At 46.2% G+C, this 17,042-nt stretch overlaps 2 protein-coding genes and 1 pseudogene across 3 annotated transcripts in view; 2 read left to right on the top strand and 1 right to left on the bottom strand.

Annotated features, from left to right (window-relative positions):
- appa (amyloid beta (A4) precursor protein a) overlaps positions 1-5,523 on the top strand; it is a 39,935-nt gene extending 34,412 nt beyond the window's left edge. For both annotated transcript variants that reach the window (XM_063010701.1, XM_063010702.1), the window contains 5 exons: positions 333-527; positions 620-673; positions 756-847; positions 1,667-1,813; positions 3,362-5,523. In XM_063010701.1, coding sequence (XP_062866771.1) covers positions 333-527; positions 620-673; positions 756-847; positions 1,667-1,813; positions 3,362-3,463 — 590 coding nt within the window. In that variant the 3' untranslated portion in view covers positions 3,464-5,523. The remainder of the gene's footprint in view (positions 1-332; positions 528-619; positions 674-755; positions 848-1,666; positions 1,814-3,361) is intronic.
- The window catches only part of LOC134328691 (NACHT, LRR and PYD domains-containing protein 3-like), a 1,194,473-nt pseudogene that overhangs the window by 1,075,684 nt on the left and 101,747 nt on the right, over positions 1-17,042 (bottom strand).
- atp5pf (ATP synthase peripheral stalk subunit F6) lies at positions 8,809-14,103 on the top strand. The gene is made up of 4 exons (XM_063009642.1): positions 8,809-8,889; positions 10,220-10,396; positions 10,480-10,604; positions 13,987-14,103. Exons 2-4 carry the CDS (start codon positions 10,227-10,229, stop codon positions 14,013-14,015), a joined length of 324 nt encoding a protein of 107 aa, XP_062865712.1. The 5' UTR covers positions 8,809-8,889; positions 10,220-10,226; the 3' UTR covers positions 14,016-14,103.

Raw genomic sequence — 17,042 nt, forward strand, 5'->3', positions numbered from 1 at the left:
TTCTCGGCTGTTGGATTTTTATTTTTTATTTTTTTATTTTTTTATTTAACACATTCTGACACAAATTGAGGTTTTTTTAGTATTAGTTTAAATGTCTAATGTAAAGGGTTAAATTAAAGAAGCCGCTTTGGCGCCCTCTGATGTCCATAGGAGGAACCGCAGGCCTGTTTTTCTATGTTAGACCGGTTTTAACTGACAGGAAAATTGTTTGCCTTCATAAAAGAGCGGAAGGTAGCGCAGTCCTAGAACGGGACGCCATCAGACCTCCCGTAGACGTTGCACGGTTGTCGCCCCGGGTTCTTACCCCCTCTTGGCGTGGTGTGCGTTCTCAGAGCTCTTGCAGCGCGAGCAGCAGGAAATGTCGGCGCAGCTGCTGCTGCTGCAGAGCGACGTCAGGGTGAGCTACGGCAACGACGCCCTGATGCCCGACAGCGCCGGCGCGTTCGAGGCGCCGCCCCCCGAGGACTCCGGGCGCCTGGGATTCATCCACCCCGAGAGCTTCAACCAGCCCAACACCGACAACCACAGTACGTTCGCTATCTTTGTTTATTTATTTAGCGAATTATCTCACAATTTTAGCTCGTACGGGTTTGATTCTTACGAAGAACTTTCTCCGCAGTCGAACCCGTCGACGCCCGTCCCTTCCCCGACCGAGGACTTCCTTCTCGCCCAGGTATGTTCATCAAAACTGTACGAATACGAATCGTCCGTTCACCTTTACCGAATCCTGCTTCCTGTTGGCTGCTCGTTTGCAGTATCCGGACTGAAGCCTGAGGACGTTCCCGAGCTGAGGATGGAGGCCGAGGAGAGGCACAACGCCGGCTACGAAGTGCACCACCAGAAGCTGGTACGTACACGCGCGTCAGATCCACGAAGGTCGTCAATTCCCGGTTTCCTTAGGTTCAGTGTCCGACTGTTCTTCAAGACGTGTATATATATATATATACATTATTAGATATAGTAGCTGGCACGGCGGGTGGAACTTGTCATAAAGGCGGAGATATTCGCTGGTGTTCCGCTGGGATTCTGGGAACTCCCAGAGTTCGAATCTCAGTCCTGCTACCGGTCGGCTGGGCGCCCACTGGCAAAAATTGGCCTTTAGTCTGCTGGGTGGGAAAAGACCAGACTAAGAAAAAGGGGGCGGGGTCTTTGACACCATGTGAGGACCCTGGTTAGTAGCCCGAGGCGCCTGTACACTAATGGAGATCAGTGCGTGACTCTCCATACGCAAGACTGAACCCACCCAAGTACGGGCGAATAAGAAGGGGGCGGAGGGAGGAGCGCGTGTCGGGGCGAAATCAAGCGACAGCAGAGGGCGACAAATTCCAGCACAAATTTAATAGGCCGGTATGAAGGATTTATTTGCTTGTAATAGCCCCACCCAACAGCTTTGGCATGAATCGGAACATCAACTGAGGCTTTTTTGACCCGCCAGCCATATAAACAAACTCTCTTTTGATGAAATGGGCGCAAATTCCCACAAACAGAAAAGGTCACACAGAGGTCACTCTGTTTCAATAGCGTCTGTGTTTGAGGCGTCTTGATAGGAGCGATTCTAGACTTCTTATGGGATTGTGTTGCCATGCTACCGGGTCAGGTCGGCACGGCAACACAATCCCATCCCGAGATATACGCTTCGCTCTAACGTCGGCGCTTCCCTCGCCAGGTGTTCTTCGCCGAAGACGTCGGCTCCAACAAGGGCGCCATCATCGGCCTGATGGTGGGGGGCATCGTCATAGCGACCGTCATCGTCATCACCCTGGTGATGCTGAGGAAGAAGCAGTACACGTCCATCCATCACGGCGTGATCGAGGTCAGTGCCCGTGTTCACGTCTGGCTAGTGTCTACAGAGCGTATAGACAAACGGTTTCCCGCTCGAAATGAAAATCCTGGAGGGAAATCGCTCTTCTGTAAGTTTCATCCCTGTGTAGTCCATCACTGCCTGACGAGGAACCCGCGTTTGTTCTTTGTGTTCGCTGTTGAGTCAATGGTTTGAACGTTTCTCCTCCACCGCTACCAACAACTGTGGCGGAGATCAAGCACATCGCTTCACCAATCCTAATTTGCATACGGTTCAACTTTAGACTCCGCCCACTTGTTTACAAATAAGTAACATCCGGCCACTTTGCATCATTATAACTACTGTTATATAATATGTTATATAATCTCGTGAAAGTCTCTCGTTGTTGACGAACAGCCGGGGAAAAATACCGGTTCAGCTGTTTCCGACTAGTAATCATCAATCAAGGTTGCCGGTTCTAGCCCCATCATAGCCAAGTTGCCAGTGTTGGCCCCCTAAACAAGGCCCTTAACCCGAAAAAAAAACCACCCCAAAAAACTAGGGATGTCCCGATCACGTTTTTTTGTTCCCGATCCGATACCGAGTCTCAAACCGATACTTGTGTTTTCTAGATATTGTCTAGATAATACTGTTCACACGGTGCACACTTCAAGTACATTACGGTTATTCACATTAATCCGATGTTTACGTTTAATAACCGAATAGCTCTGCGGTGCTGTAGGGAAAAAATGGCCTGCATCCAAGCTATTGCTTAATGTTCTTTTATTTACAAAATAAAAGTAAACAAACTTAGTGCAGCGTTGTAGTAGTACAACTAGAACACCGAAAAAATGGAATCGCGTGCTTGACTCTAGCTGTCCGCTATTCGGTACCGTAACAGAAGAAGTTAATAAAGTGTTAAACGCTCCCGACAGTTTGTGAATATACCGTGTATTTATTTCTTTATCAAGCGAGCGCATCACTGCGACGCTCGGTTACATAACTAAGCCAATCGGAGCGCTCGATACTGAGACGTCGTTCAGTCTTGTAACACGTAAACTCGTATAAAATGTATGTTATCGTCCGGAAGTTTTCATACTCGGATTAAAAGTTATCGGTTTGTAAACCGGTGTGATCCTCGACTCAGACACCGTATAAACAGTACAATTCGACAGTAATGAACGCAGCTCTGCTCCTACCGACTCGTAAAACGCTCGCATCGCAGACGTTACACTTCGCTGTTGGACTTGTTTCACTTTCCAATTTAAAGTATTTCCACACGGCGGACGCGCTGACGTAAAACCAAGGATCGGGATTAGGATCGGGATTAGTGAAGCCGATACCGATCAGTTAAAAGACTGGACCATTCGGCTTTCACAGCACACGACTCACGAGCGCCTCCGCGCCCCCCCTGCCGGCCACCAAGCGGGGCGGATTCCGTCCCGTTTAACGAGATCCGTCCGTCTCGTCCTCCGGTCATTCCCGAGAGGGCAGGCCAGTGGTCGGGTCAGACCTAATTCCCAGTAACGTGACTCTCTCTCTCTCTCTCTCTCTTTTTGTCCCCCCCCCCCTCCTATACAGGTGGACGCCGCCATCACTCCGGAGGACCGGCTCCTTTCCAAAATGCAGCAGAACGGCTACGAGAACCCCACCTACAAGTTCTTCGAGCAGGTTCAGAACTAAGGCTGGACGTGCTAGATCGTAATCCCCGTTTCCCTTCCCCTTTTGTCCAACCCCCCCCCCCCCCTTCCCTGTGGACGGTGTCGGGACCGCTCGCTTTTTCCCGGTCATCGCATTAAAATTAAAAACGCCCGTGAGTACAGATTCAGGATCGGTCCCGACACCGGTCCGACTACTACTGAACCGGGCTCGGAAGACGACGCTCGTCCCTTTGTGTGTTACCTTGACGACAGCTGTGCTGTGTTTGATTACACCACGTTATACAGGATTAAAAATCAGTAACGAAACGATCATAGTAAAACTCTGTACTCTCTCTACGATTGCTCCCGAGGGTCGTTTTTCCAGAAAAAATTAATAAATAACGAATTAAAAATCTGTGGATAAGAATGCATCTAACGTATCGCTGTAATGCCGAGAAAATAGTCGTACCTATATAGTGCATGATAAATGATGAGCAGATCTATCCTGAGCATTTCGGGCGTTTCTGAGTTTCGATCATCTTGCGTTTTTTTTTTTTTTTTTTTTTAATTTTTTTTTTTTTTACTATTATTATTTTTCATATTTTTGACTTTTTTTTTTTTTCCCTCCTGCGACTGGGGGCTGGATGAATCTGTTTATACGCCGTCGTTCGTCCTCGTTCTATGCGTTCTGTGCATTTCTATTTAAGTGCGTTCGCTTTCCGTTTCGATCCGCACGGTTGGATGTGTTTTCTAATGGGGGTTTTCAGGATCCGGGGTCTCGCCGGGGCCGCGGTGCGTGTGTTCGTATGTTCTACGAGGTTTGTGTTTTTGTACGATCCCGAGTGATGTTTAAAAAAAAAAAAAATCTCTTTCCTTCACGGTGTATCCTGTGTTTACTGTATTACCCTACACGTACCCTACTCTTGCTTGGGTGGGTCGCTGCGGTGCGGTGTGGTGCGGTGCTGCCGAGTGGAATTACACTGGAGCGAGCAAAAGAGCAAAAACGATTGATGCAGGGAGGTAGGGGATGAGAAAAAAGGGGGAGAAAATGCGCCCCTTTGGGTCTTCTGTGTTGATTCGACGGTCCGGACCTGTTTTCTTGTTCCGCGGTTTGCACACGATGTACAGACGCTTTGTCGGACTGGTGATCTGATCCGGTCCCAACGAATTTATTCATTCACCCATCAGAATCGAGCGGAAGTGGTATCCGATGACGGCTTCAGCTCCTACGCAGTTTGTGCACCAGATCCCCCTTTTTGATTTCGACCCGGGCTTGGGACCTGCGTTGAGAGCGCACCGACAAGTGGACCTCCCGACGACTAGCCTGGGACGTCGACCAACTATGTCTGTGCGGGCTCCCCAAGATATCCGCCGCGCCACCCGAACACCCCGAAACGGTGTCATATTCTAAAGACCAGACCTCATTCGAAAGTACAGACCGCTCGGGTGGCGCGGCGGTAAAGACACACGCTAGAACACCAGAGCTGGGATCTCGAATACGTCGTATCGAGTCCCGGCTCTGCCTGCCGGCCGAGGCCGGGCGGCCACGTGAACGACGATTGGCCTGTTGTTCAGATAGGGGCGGGACTAAGCCGGATAGGGTCTCTCTCTCTCTCATAACTAAAGCAATTACGACCTCAGCTGGCTGATCGATGGCGCCTGCACAGGTTTGTCGGGGTGCGTCTCTCCGTACACGGTGCCGATGCGTACGCCTGCTGCCCACGTGTCGGAGGGTTCCGGGTTACGATGGGTCTAATCCGTTGGGCGATTGGCAGGGCTGGAAACACCTCGGACCGGACAGGTCACCTGTCCGTCAGGGCTTTTTGATGCTGTGTTTAGAGCACTGGACAGTGGTGGAATGGAATATGGATGTGGATATGGAATCTGCTGTTCTTGGTTATCATCTAGACTCAAAATCTAAAATATATGAATGGACGCAGTGGGTGGACTGCACTGTAGATAGAAAGAAAGCAGGACTTCTTATTTTTACCCCCGTGTGACTCTTTTCCTCCCTGTGTAGGTGTGTGGAACGTTTGCTTTGATTGGTAAAAATCTTTTGCTTTATACACTGTATTCCATAAATAAAGTTTTAAATGTACATACCGACCTCGTACGTGGTGTCATTTTGTGTACTAGCGTATAGCCTGCAATAACTAGTTGCCTCTGGCACTGGTCATTCCTTTACCTTCACTCACAACACCTCACCAAGCATTGACTTGGATGGCCAGTCAAATGGGGCAGTAGAAAGACCGTCTTCAAAAACAGGACACAAGGAGTGAGGGTACCCACGCTGAGAAACCTCCCAAACTCCCCCTGGAGTCGACTCTGCAAGGCACCAACATTAAAAGATATTGTGGCGCCGGCGAGCAGGAAGGAGAGCGTCAGGGCCGCGAGTGAGCTGCCTTTGGCAGTTCATTCAGTGGTTTAGAGACAGACACCCATTCATACACACATACATTCATACAACAGACAAACATATAAGCTACTTACCCAACCCTCACCGCAGCCACCCCACTCCCAACAACGGGATACACGGCCACGGTGAGCTTAGACACCACTGCCGCAAGGCTTTCTGGGTAAAGCCCGTGCCGGCCCCCAGTGGCGACGCTACACTATCTACAACCAAACCAAAGCTGATCAACCCATGACGGTATCCAACGAAACTGGAACATGGTCTATAAGCCGTCCTAGCTATAACCCACCTTCCTCGTAATGAGGGTTGGTTTGGTGCCACTCAGAAGAACAAGAAGCCAGCTTGGTCTGTGCGCCAGTCTATCGCAGATCGTCACACTTTCACCCACCCGTACCAGGGTCCGGTTTAGAGCGCAGTCCACTGTTTAAGTAGTTGGAAGGTGGGAGGGAACCCAGTTGGACGCAAGAAGTATGACCGACATCCCAAGTTGCAAAAACTCATTTCAGGGAGGTACCCCCGGAGCCGGACCTCGACCCCCCCCCCCCAAAAAAAAAGCTAAAAAACCTCTCGCACACACCAAAGGATTATGGGTGATAACAGAACTTTTAGGAGCTGCTAACTGAGCTACTAAGCTAACTGTTCGCATCACAAACACATTCATGTGTACTACATAGTGCACTAGATAGTGTGAAAGATAATAGATTTATGTTCCCTACATAGTGCACTAGATAGTGTATTAGAAAAGAATTTATGTTCCTTACTTAGTGCACTAGATAGTGTACTAGATGATAGACTTATGTTTCTTACATAATGCTTTAGGTAGCGTATTAGTTAACGGATTTAGGGTCCCTACATAGTGCACTAGATAATGAATTAGACACTTGGTTTATGTTCCCTACATAGTGCACTGGATAGTATTTTAGATATGAATTTATGTTTCCTACGTAGTGCACTAGATAGTGAATTAGTTGGTTTATGTTCCCTACATAGTGCACTAGATTGTATATCAGATCACGGATTTATGTTCCCTACACAGTGCACTAGATTGTATATCAGATCACGGATTTATGTTCCCTACATAGTGCACTAGATTGTGTATTAGATAACGCATTTATGTTTCCTACATAGTGCTCTAGATAGTGTATTAAATAATGCATTCATGTTCACTACATAGTGCACTAGAAAGTATAACTAGATGATGATTTGTGTTCCTTACATAGTGCACTAGATAGTGTATTACATAATTAATTATGTTCCCTACATAGTGCACTAGATTGTGTATCAGATAACGGATTTATGTTCCCTACATAGTGCACTAGAAAGTATAACTAGATGATGATTTGTGTTCACTACATAGTGCACTAGAAAGTATAACTAGATGATGATTTGTGTTCACTACATAGTGCACTAGAAAGTATAACTGATGATTTGTGTTCCCTACATAGTGCACTAGAAAGTATAACTAGATGATGATTTGTGTTCACTACATAGTGCACTAGAAAGTATAACTAAATGATGATTTGTGTTCCTTACATAGTGCACTAGATAGTGTATTACATAATTAATTATGTTCCCTACATAGTGCACTAGATTGTGTATCAGATAACGGATTTATGTTGCCTACATAGTGCACTAGACAGTATCTTAGACAATTGATTTATGTTCCCTACACAGTGCACTAGAACCCAGAAAAGGTCGAAGATATTCTAAAATGTGCTCATAATTTAAAAATCAACATTTAAACAAACATAAATCCAAGCAAATAACTAACGTTTAGGGTGGAACGAGAGACGCCCCCTTTGTCGCCCTACTTTTTGACGGAAGGAATCTTGGTGGCTGGTGGTCCAGCTATAAATGTACGTTACATTCATGAGAGTTAAATTTCATACTGACCAATCGTAACGTCCGTGTAAAAGGGTGGGACTTCATGACGAGTTCCGCCCGTCGTGCCAGCTCCGATAATATCCGCGCGGCTGCTGAGCCGTGGACGTGTGACGGCCGTGCGTCTTAAACTGATGTGGCGACACACGGATATAAATTTGGTCTCGTTTCGAAGAACACGAGCTAAGCTAAGCTACGCTAAGCTTGCTTTTGTTACAAAACATCTTTAAGCTAACTTATAAATAATTAAGCTAAATTATGTACATGTGGGCCAACTACGACCCGTAGAGTGCTTGTTATAATACTGGTTAAATACTGTATTAATAAAGCTATTTTGTATTTAATATGTTATGCTGTGGACGGCACAGTGGTTTGGTTGGTAGCGCTGTCGCCTCACGGCAAGAGGGTCCCAAATTCGATTCCCAGTTTGGGGCGGCCCGGGTCCTTTCTGTGTGGAGTTTGCATGTTCTCCCCGTGTTCGTGTGGGTTTCTTTCGGATGCTCCGGTTTTCTCCTTTAGTACAAAGACATGCAGTCACAGGGGCGTAACTACCGGGCAGGGGGGCAGGTGCATTGGGGCCCATGGAGGATGGGGGCCCTCCACCGCACCGCCTCCCCATTGCAGCACATTGCTTTTGTTAAGGGGGCCCAATTTTTTTTTTTTTTTTGCACCGGGGCCCATGAGCTCCTAGTTACGCCACTGTGCAGTCAGGTAAACTGGACAGTGGTAGCCTGGTGGGTCGAGCTTTGGACTGTTAACCGACAGGTTGAGGGTTCGAATCCCTCTAGGGGATTTGCTAAGAAAGAATTTTATTGTACCGTATACCTGTATATGTGTATATGACAAATAAAGGCGTTCAATCTATTCTATCTAACTGGAGATATTGGACTGTGTGTGTGTGTGTTTATGTTTGACCTGTGATGGACTGGTGAACTGTCCAGGGTGTGTTCTAGTTTTCTAGATCATATAATGCTACATTATATTTTGTGGTTTGGTGTTGAAATACAGTATATAGTTTATATTAGTGTAAAAACATGTCTGCGCATGCGCGGAACGCCGGTGTAAATGCCGCTGTAGGCCGGTAGGTGGCGGTACTGATCCAGAGCCCATAAAGGGGGCGGCGCTCCGGCTCAGCAGCCCATTGCTTGTGCAGTTTGAGGACGGCCGCTTGCAAGGTGACTGACTTTCTCTTACTTAACAGGTTTTTTTTATATATTTATGTCTTTAAAATGTATAAAACTGTACATTTTAGTTCAACTTAAATGCCAGACATTAGAATTATACGTCGAATGAGATATTTAAACGTCACGTGTTGTTTTAAATGTCAGGACGGGTTTGTAGCCTGTTAGCATCGCTATTAGCATGTGTGCTAAAGTCATTAGCTTGTCAAGACGGTGAGAGTGTCGACTGGGGTTTAGTTCGTGTAGTTTAATGACATTTAATTCAAAATAAGTTGTGTTTTAATTCTTAATTACTAAGAGTGGGCTGAGTGGTACTTTGTAGTATTAATTGTTAATTCCAATGATATTTTATATGTGTGTTTAAAGTTTACATAGTTATAAAAAAAAATAGGAATAAAGGAAGAGGAACAAATACAAATAAAACAAATCCATTTTGGCAATATGGCATAGACTTTATATATATATACACACACACACACACACACATATATACACCTTGTTTCTACACTTACTGTCCATGTTATCAGCTCCACTTCCCATATAGAAGCACTTTGTAGTTCTACAATTACTGACTGTAGTCCATCTGTTTCTCTGCATGCTTTGTTCCCCCCCCTTTCACCCTGTTCTTCAATGGTCAGGACCCCCCACAGAGCAGGTATTATTTAGGTGGTGGATCATTCTCAGCACTGCAGTGACACTGACATGGTGCTGGTGTGTTAGTGTGTGTTGTGCTGGTATGAGTGGATCAGACACAGCAGCGCTGCTGGAGTTTTTAAACACCGTGTCCACTCACTGTCCACTCTATTAGACGCTCCTACCTAGTCGGTCCACCTTGTAGATGTGAAGTCAGAGACGATCGCTCATCTCATCTATTGCTGCTGTTTGAGTCGGTCGTCTTGTAGACCTTCATCGGTGGTCACAGGACGCCGCCCACGGGGCGCTGTCGGCTGGATGTTTTTGGGTTGGTGGACTATTCTCAGTCCGGCAGTGACAGTGAGGTGTTTAAAAACTCTGATCCACTCGTCCCAGCACAACACACACTGAGAATCATCCACCACCTAAATAATACCTGCTCTGTGGTGGTCCTGTGGGGGTCCTGACCATTGAAGAACAGCATGAAAGGCGGATAACAAAGTATGTAGAGAAACGGATGGACTACAGTCAGTAATTGTAGCACTACAAAGTGCTCCTATACGGTATTCTGTCTGTTAATTTATTTATTACCGGCTCTGTGATGTGAAGGGCGGTTAGGAACTAGGTCGTGTTCCAGTTGCACTCATATTCTCCTCACCGTAACGCCAACCGATCCGTCTTTGGTTTCCAGAGACACGATGTCGCTCGGTCGGCTCTCCCAGCTTTCCTCCCTCCTCCGCTCGGCCGCGAGCGCGACGCTCCGCAGGAACGTCGGCGTCTCCGCCGTCGTCTTCAACCGAACCAAGGAGCTGGACCCGGTACAGAAACTCTTCCTGGATAAGATCCGGGAGTACAACACCAAGAGCAGGTCAGTGTCTCGTTGCCGTTCCGGCACATCGCGCTCGATCGGTGGAAGACATGACGCAGAGATTAAGCTCCTTGTTTGTACAGGAGTGGCGGTGGGGTGGTTGACGCTGGCCCGAGTTACCAGAAGAACATGACGGAGGAGATCACCAAGCTGCAGAGGTTTTTCGGAGGTGGCGACCTGACCAAGTTCCCCGACTTCAAATTCACAGGTCGGTGTTGAAACCTCACCGCTCATATCTGCTAATGCGAGTGCGACGGACGCCAAGCGCGCCGATTTAACTGATAAATAAACCCCGTTAGTCTACGTTAATCCATCCAGGTTAAAGCGCCCCGTCGGAATATAAACCAGCATCAGGAACGAGATCGATATCAACAAATCTTTATGTAGTTTAATAATTAAAAAAAAGCACCAGTTTTCTCTTTTATTTAATGTATTTTCTCCCAGTTTAGTGTAGTCAGTTTGTCTTCCGCTGCTGGGGGATCCCCGATTGCAGTCGAGGTGCCTCCTCTAACCCGTCTGCATCCTGCACAGGCGCCTCTCTATCTGCCACTCGGGGAAGTTATAAATTAATTTGTATTTAATTAAGGGAAATAAGTATTTGACCCCCTACCAACCAGCAAGAATTCTGACCCCCACAGACCGGTTATGTGCCCATGAGGCTACAAATTAGTCCTGTCCCTGTATAAAAGACTCCTGTCACAGAATCGGTTTCTTCCGTTCAAATCTCTCCACCACCATGGGCAAGACCGAAGAGCTATCAAAGGACGTCAGGGACAAGATTGTAGACCTGCACAAGGCTGGAATGGGCTACAAGACCATCAGCAAGAAGCTTGGTGAGAAAGAGACCACTGTTGGTGCGATCATTCGAAAATGGAAGAAATACAAGATCACAGTCGATCACCCTCACTCTGGAGCTCCATGCAAGATCTCACCTGGTGGGGTAAGAATGATTCTGAGAAAGGTGAGGTCAGTCCAGAATGACACGGGAGGAGCTTGTCAATGATCTCAAGGGAGCTGGGAGCAGAGAAATGCTGGATATGACCCCAAGAACACCATCCCCACCGGGCATTTCTCTGTTGATGCCAAAGAGCTCAATTTTGGTCTCATCTGACCATATCACATTCTCCCAAGCGTTCTCTGAATCATTCAGGTGTTCATTGGCAAACTTCAGACGGGCCTGTACATGAGCCTTCTTGAGCAGAGGGACTTTGCGGGCACTGCAGGATCTCAATCCATTACGGCGAACTGTGTTACTAATGGTTTTCTTGGTGACTGTGCTCCCAGCTCCCTTGAGATCATTGACAAGCTCCTCCTGTGTAATTCTGGACTGACCTCACCTTTCTCAGAATCATTCTTACCCCACCAGGTGAGATCTTGCATGGAGCTCCAGAGTGAGGGTGATCGACTGTGATCTTGTATTTCTTCCATTTTCGAATGATCGCACCAACAGTGGTCTCTTTCTCACCAAGCTTCTTGCTGATGGTCTTGTAGCCCATTCCAGCCTTGTGCAGGTCTATAATCTCGTCCCTGACGTCCTTTGATCTTTGGTCTTGTCCATGGTGGTGGAGAGATTTGAATGGAAGAAACTGATTCTGTGACAGGAGTCTTTTATACAGGGACAGGACTAATTTGTGTGCCTCATGGGCACATAACCGGTCTGTGGGGGTCAGAATTCTTGCTGGTTGGTAGGGGATCAAATACTTATTTCCCTTAATTAAATACAAATTCATTTATAACTTTTATTTAATGTTTTTTTTCTGGATTTTATGTTGATATTCTGTCTCTCTCTGTTAAAATAAACCTTCCATAAAAATTATAGACTGTTCAAGTCTTTGTAAGGGGGTAAACTTACAAAATCAGCAGGGGATCAAATACTTATTTCCCCCACTGTATATGAACAACGATTGGCCCGTTGTTGGGGGGGTCTCTCTCGGTCAATGCGATTACGAGCTCTGCCGGCTGATTAGAGGCGCCCGCACAGGAGATGAGGGAGGGCGCCCTTAGGGTGTGTGTCTCCGCACGCAACGCTGGGTGGCGCCACACTCATCGACGTGCGGGTGGCAAAGATGCGTCCGGCTGCTGCCCGTGTTTCGGAAGGGGACGCGGGTCAGCTTCGATCTCCTCGGTCAGGGCGGGGTTCGGCATAGACGGAGAGGAAGCGCGACGCAAACTGAACGATCGGATGCGCTAAAGGGGGAGAAAAAGGGGGCGCTGTGGCCAGTTGTGGGTTGAGCCTAGCAACTGAAAGGTTGAGGGTTCAAATCCCAGCTCTGACATGCACTGTTGTGCCCTTAACCCTGTCTGCTCCAGACACTTTAAAACACTATATTAAAGCTCTTCTGAAAATGTGTTCCTGTGGTCGTATTTATTTATTCCTCGTGGCTGACGTTACTTGGTTTCGAGACGAACTGATTACCCAGCGGCTGGTATAAAGTCCCAGGATTCCCGTGATCAGATTACAGACGTGCGCGTGAACCCAGTTCTCTGATTTCTTGCCGCAACTGAATTATGATTTGCATAGAAACACACTCGATGACTATTTCATCCAGTCCAGTCATATTAATTACTACGCACCTTTTAGTAGTATGATTAAAAATCCGTTTTCTCTTCTTTTAAGATTTACTTAAAATTACGTCTGTAGTTGAAGGATGCAGCAAATGAACAAAGAAAATAAATAACGTGGCAATTTAGTCGTAGGCTATTTCTTTAGAGCTGACAATACTGCTGATCTTACAACCCACTACTAGTGTGTAGGACCTAAAGTCGGGTTGCAACTTGATTAAACCATTGAAACTCGTTAACCAGCCTTTAATTGCTTCAGTTGTGTCTTAATAATATATAAACAAGAGATTAAAGTGTAGAAGCTAAGAAGCTGCTTACAAAAGCTGAGAGGGGGATCGGTTCATCGTGCCGGTTCGTCGGTGGCTCGGTGGGTAGCGCTTGTCGCCTCGCAGCAAGAAGGTCCCGGGTTCGATCCCCAGGCGGGGAGCGGTCCGGGTCCTTTCTGTGTGGAGTTTGCATGTTCTCCCCGTGTCCGCGTGGGTTTCCTCCGGGTGCTCCGGTTTCCTCCCACAGTCCAAAGACGTGCAAGTGAGGTGAACTGGAGACACTAAATCGTCCATGACTGTGTTCGATATGACCTCGTGACCCGATATACCTTGTGTAATGAATAACTACCTAACGAAGTGTAAAACTTGACGTTAAAATCCTAATAAACAAACGAACAAACACAGATTCCATCGGAGTATCGTCCAAAAGTTCCAAAGGTATGGTGCACTAATGAGCAATTTCATCAGGAACCACTGGGTCAGCCTGAATATGGTCACCAGAAGGAATCGGCCCCCACTTGAGAGAATCACCTCGTTCTGATTCGCTGTATGAAAATGTATTGAACTTGCCAGAAAGGTTGAGACTCATTTTGGCTAATAGGAACCTCAGGGCCCAGTTGACCTCAACAATCTATAGGAATGACCTGAACAGATGGATATTGAACAGGATAAAGAGTGCAGACCGTTTGGAAAAGTGTTGGCTCTATTTCAGATCTTCTCACCCTCGTTTGGTTTTTTGTTTTTGTTTTGTTTCCTTTACAGAACCCAAGCTGGACGAGGTGGCCAAGTGAGCAGCCTTCAGCTCGAAACTGTTTGTGTTCATGACGTTTAAACTGATTTCAATCAATATTTAATAAACCACCTTGGTTTGAAATGGTGCTCAGTGGTTCATCGGTCATTTGGTTGCCTTATATGCTTATAATAAATAAGTTCTATTTATATAGTACCTATTCATGTTCAAAATAGCAACAGAGGGTAAAAAATAAATCCAGGAGGAATAAAGAAGTCAGCCATAACATTAAAACCACCATCACATTTTATCAGCACTTTGCAGTTCTACAATTACTGACTGTAGTCCATCTGTTTCTCTGCATGCTTTAGTCCCCTTTCACCCTATTCTTCAACGGTCAGGACCACCACAGAGCAGGTATTATTTAGGCGGTGGATCATTCTCAGTGGCGTGTTGTGCTGGTATGAGTGGATCAGACACAGCAGTGCTGCTGGAGTTTTTTTTGTTTAGTTAATTATCTACTTTTATCCCCATTCTAATCGTGTCCAATTACCCCGATCGCGTCCTCTATACTGATTCGACCCTTTCGCCGCCGCTCGACTGACTCGCGCGAGCCCCCTCCGGCACGCGGTCGGTACAGCCGGCATTTTTCACCCGCACGAGCCGGGTTCGTACGCCGAGAGCCGAGTTCCGATACGATGCATCTAGAAACCCAACTCTGGTGCGCTAGCGTACTTTACCGCTGCGTCGCTGCTGGAGTTTTTAAAACACCGTGTCCACTCGCCGTCCACTCCGTCAGACGCTCCTACCCGGTCGGTCCACCTCGTAGATGTAAAGTCGGAGACGATCGCTCATCTCATCTGTCGCTGCTGTTTGAGTCGGTCGTCTTCTAGAGCTTCAACAGCTCAGTGTAGAGGAGCGGTCGGAGTTTGGAACCCGCCAACAGGAGTCGAGTTGGATTCACGGGACAACCAGAGGAACAGTGCCAAAGGATCTTGGGGCAGGAGGGATGGTAAGAATTAGGGCGAGACCATGAAAAAGACCAAGTAAGCTTGATGTGTTGGTATTTGATACAGGATTTGACTTCAGGATACCTGGTGTGTACCAAACATTAGTGAATGTAATGAAGTTATCAGTAAAACGTGCCATTTTTCTAGCTGATCCTGTATTTAGGGTTTGCCACAGTAGATCTGGTTTGTATACCAGACTTGGCACAGATTTACTCCGGTTGCCCTTCCTAACACAACCCTAGTATTCCTGTCTGGGCTTGGGACCGGCATTAAGAGCGCCTTCCAATGGCTAGTCTGTTTTACCACCTTTGCTCGGACGTTAGCCAATTACGCCGATTCGAACCGTGCGTCCCCAGATCTCAGCTGCACCGCCCAAGTGTCCATTCGAATTATTACTTGGATTGTCTTCCATATTAACGGTTCTCACCTTCAACCTAACAGCACTTTGCTTGTCTAGCTGTTAAAGGATTCGGTTATACAGTGGTGGTCAAAAAAATAGCAGTGATTTTAAAAAAGTGAATAAAGCACAAAATCATTATAATAACTTTTATTTCCATAAATGCAAACGCACTGAAAATACTCCACTTTCAATTCTAATTCAAAACATTAACTAAATGTAGCCAGTTTGTGTTCATCCTTTACAGAAAGTTAAGAAAAATGAATATTAGGCTGTTCAAAATAATAGCAGTGCAGCATTTTTCTTTAAAAACTAATTTTATTTTAAGAACTAATATTCAGTGGCATAACGATTGTTTCCGAGATCTGTGTTGCATGGCGTCGACCAACTTCTGGCTCCTCTGACCAGGTATTCCAGTCCAGGATGATTAGACGACATTCCACAGTTCTTCTGCAATTTTGGGTTTTGCCTAAAAAAAAAAAAACACGTTTCAGACGTCAGCCTACAAGTTCTCTATGGGATTGAAGTCAGGGGATTGTGCTGGTCACTCTATTACCTCAATCTTGTTTGTCTGTAACCAGGATGGTTTGGGTCATTGTCATGTTGAAACACCCATTTTAAGGACATTTCTTCTTCGACATAAAGCAACATGATCTCCTCAAGTATTCTGATATATTTAAACTGATCCATGATCCCTCGTATGTGATAAATAGGCGTAACACCACGGTATGAGAAACAACTTTACTACCTTCACAGTGTACTGTGGCGTGAATTCAGTGCTCGAGGGTCGTCCGACATACTGTCTACGGCCACTAGACCCAAAAAGAACAATTTTGCTTTCATCAGTCCACAAAATGTTCAGCCATTTCTCTTTGGACCAGTCAATGTGTTCCTTGGCAAATGTTAACCCATTCAGGACACGTCTTTATCTTAACAACGGAACTTTGCAGGAGTTCTTGCTGGTAAATCGGCTTCACTTAATCATCTTCTGTACTCACTGGTAACTTCAGATGTTCCTTGATCTTTCTGGAGGTGATCATTGGCTGAGCCTTTGCCATTCTGGCTATTCTTCGATCCATTCGGACAGCAGTTCCACGCTTCCTTCTGCGTCTTTCAGGTTTTGGTCGTCACTTCAAGGTATTTGAGATCATTTTAGCTGAGCAGCCGATAATCTGCAGCACTTCTCTGTATGTTTTTTCCCTCTACAATCAACTTTTTAATCAATCAAAGTACGCTGTTCATCAGAACGATGTCTGGAACGACCCATTTTACCCAGTATTTCAGAAGGAAATGAGCTACGACCAAGCTGTGCAACATTTGCCACCATCCTACCTTAAATAAGGACCAAAATTGACACCCGTTCTTCTGCAGAATGAACGACTTCACCGATTGAACTCCTCACTGCTATTATTTTGAACAACCCGCTTTCAATCAATGCTTCGATTACTCAGAATGAGCGGCATGCACGTCCTAATTGTTGGGTTTGTTTTGTTTTCATTACTCTACTGCACTTTCAAGTCAATTATCAGGTTAATGGTGTTGGACTGCAATTTTTTTGAACACCACTGTATATAAAGTCTTCCAAAACGTTCACCGACGCCTTCGTGTACAAAAAAGAAATCCAAACTTTTATTGATAAAGTTTACATACAAATCCGTGCATTTCACTCAAAATAAGAACT

This window comes from Trichomycterus rosablanca, chromosome 15, assembly GCF_030014385.1.
Source record: "Trichomycterus rosablanca isolate fTriRos1 chromosome 15, fTriRos1.hap1, whole genome shotgun sequence".
NCBI lineage: Eukaryota > Metazoa > Chordata > Actinopteri > Siluriformes > Trichomycteridae > Trichomycterus > Trichomycterus rosablanca.

What these genes read in the sequence shown, in the direction of transcription:
- atp5pf (XM_063009642.1), top strand. Translation starts at nt 10,227, where the DNA reads ATGTCGCTCGGTCGGCTCTCCCAGCTTTCCTCCCTCCTCCGCTCGGCC. An exon ending in GAGTACAACACCAAGAGCAG is followed by an intron (nt 10,397 to 10,479) that starts GTCAGTGTCTCG and finishes TTGTTTGTACAG; the next exon opens with GAGTGGCGGTGGGGTGGTTG. An exon ending in CCCCGACTTCAAATTCACAG is followed by an intron (nt 10,605 to 13,986) that starts GTCGGTGTTGAA and finishes TTTCCTTTACAG; the next exon opens with AACCCAAGCTGGACGAGGTG.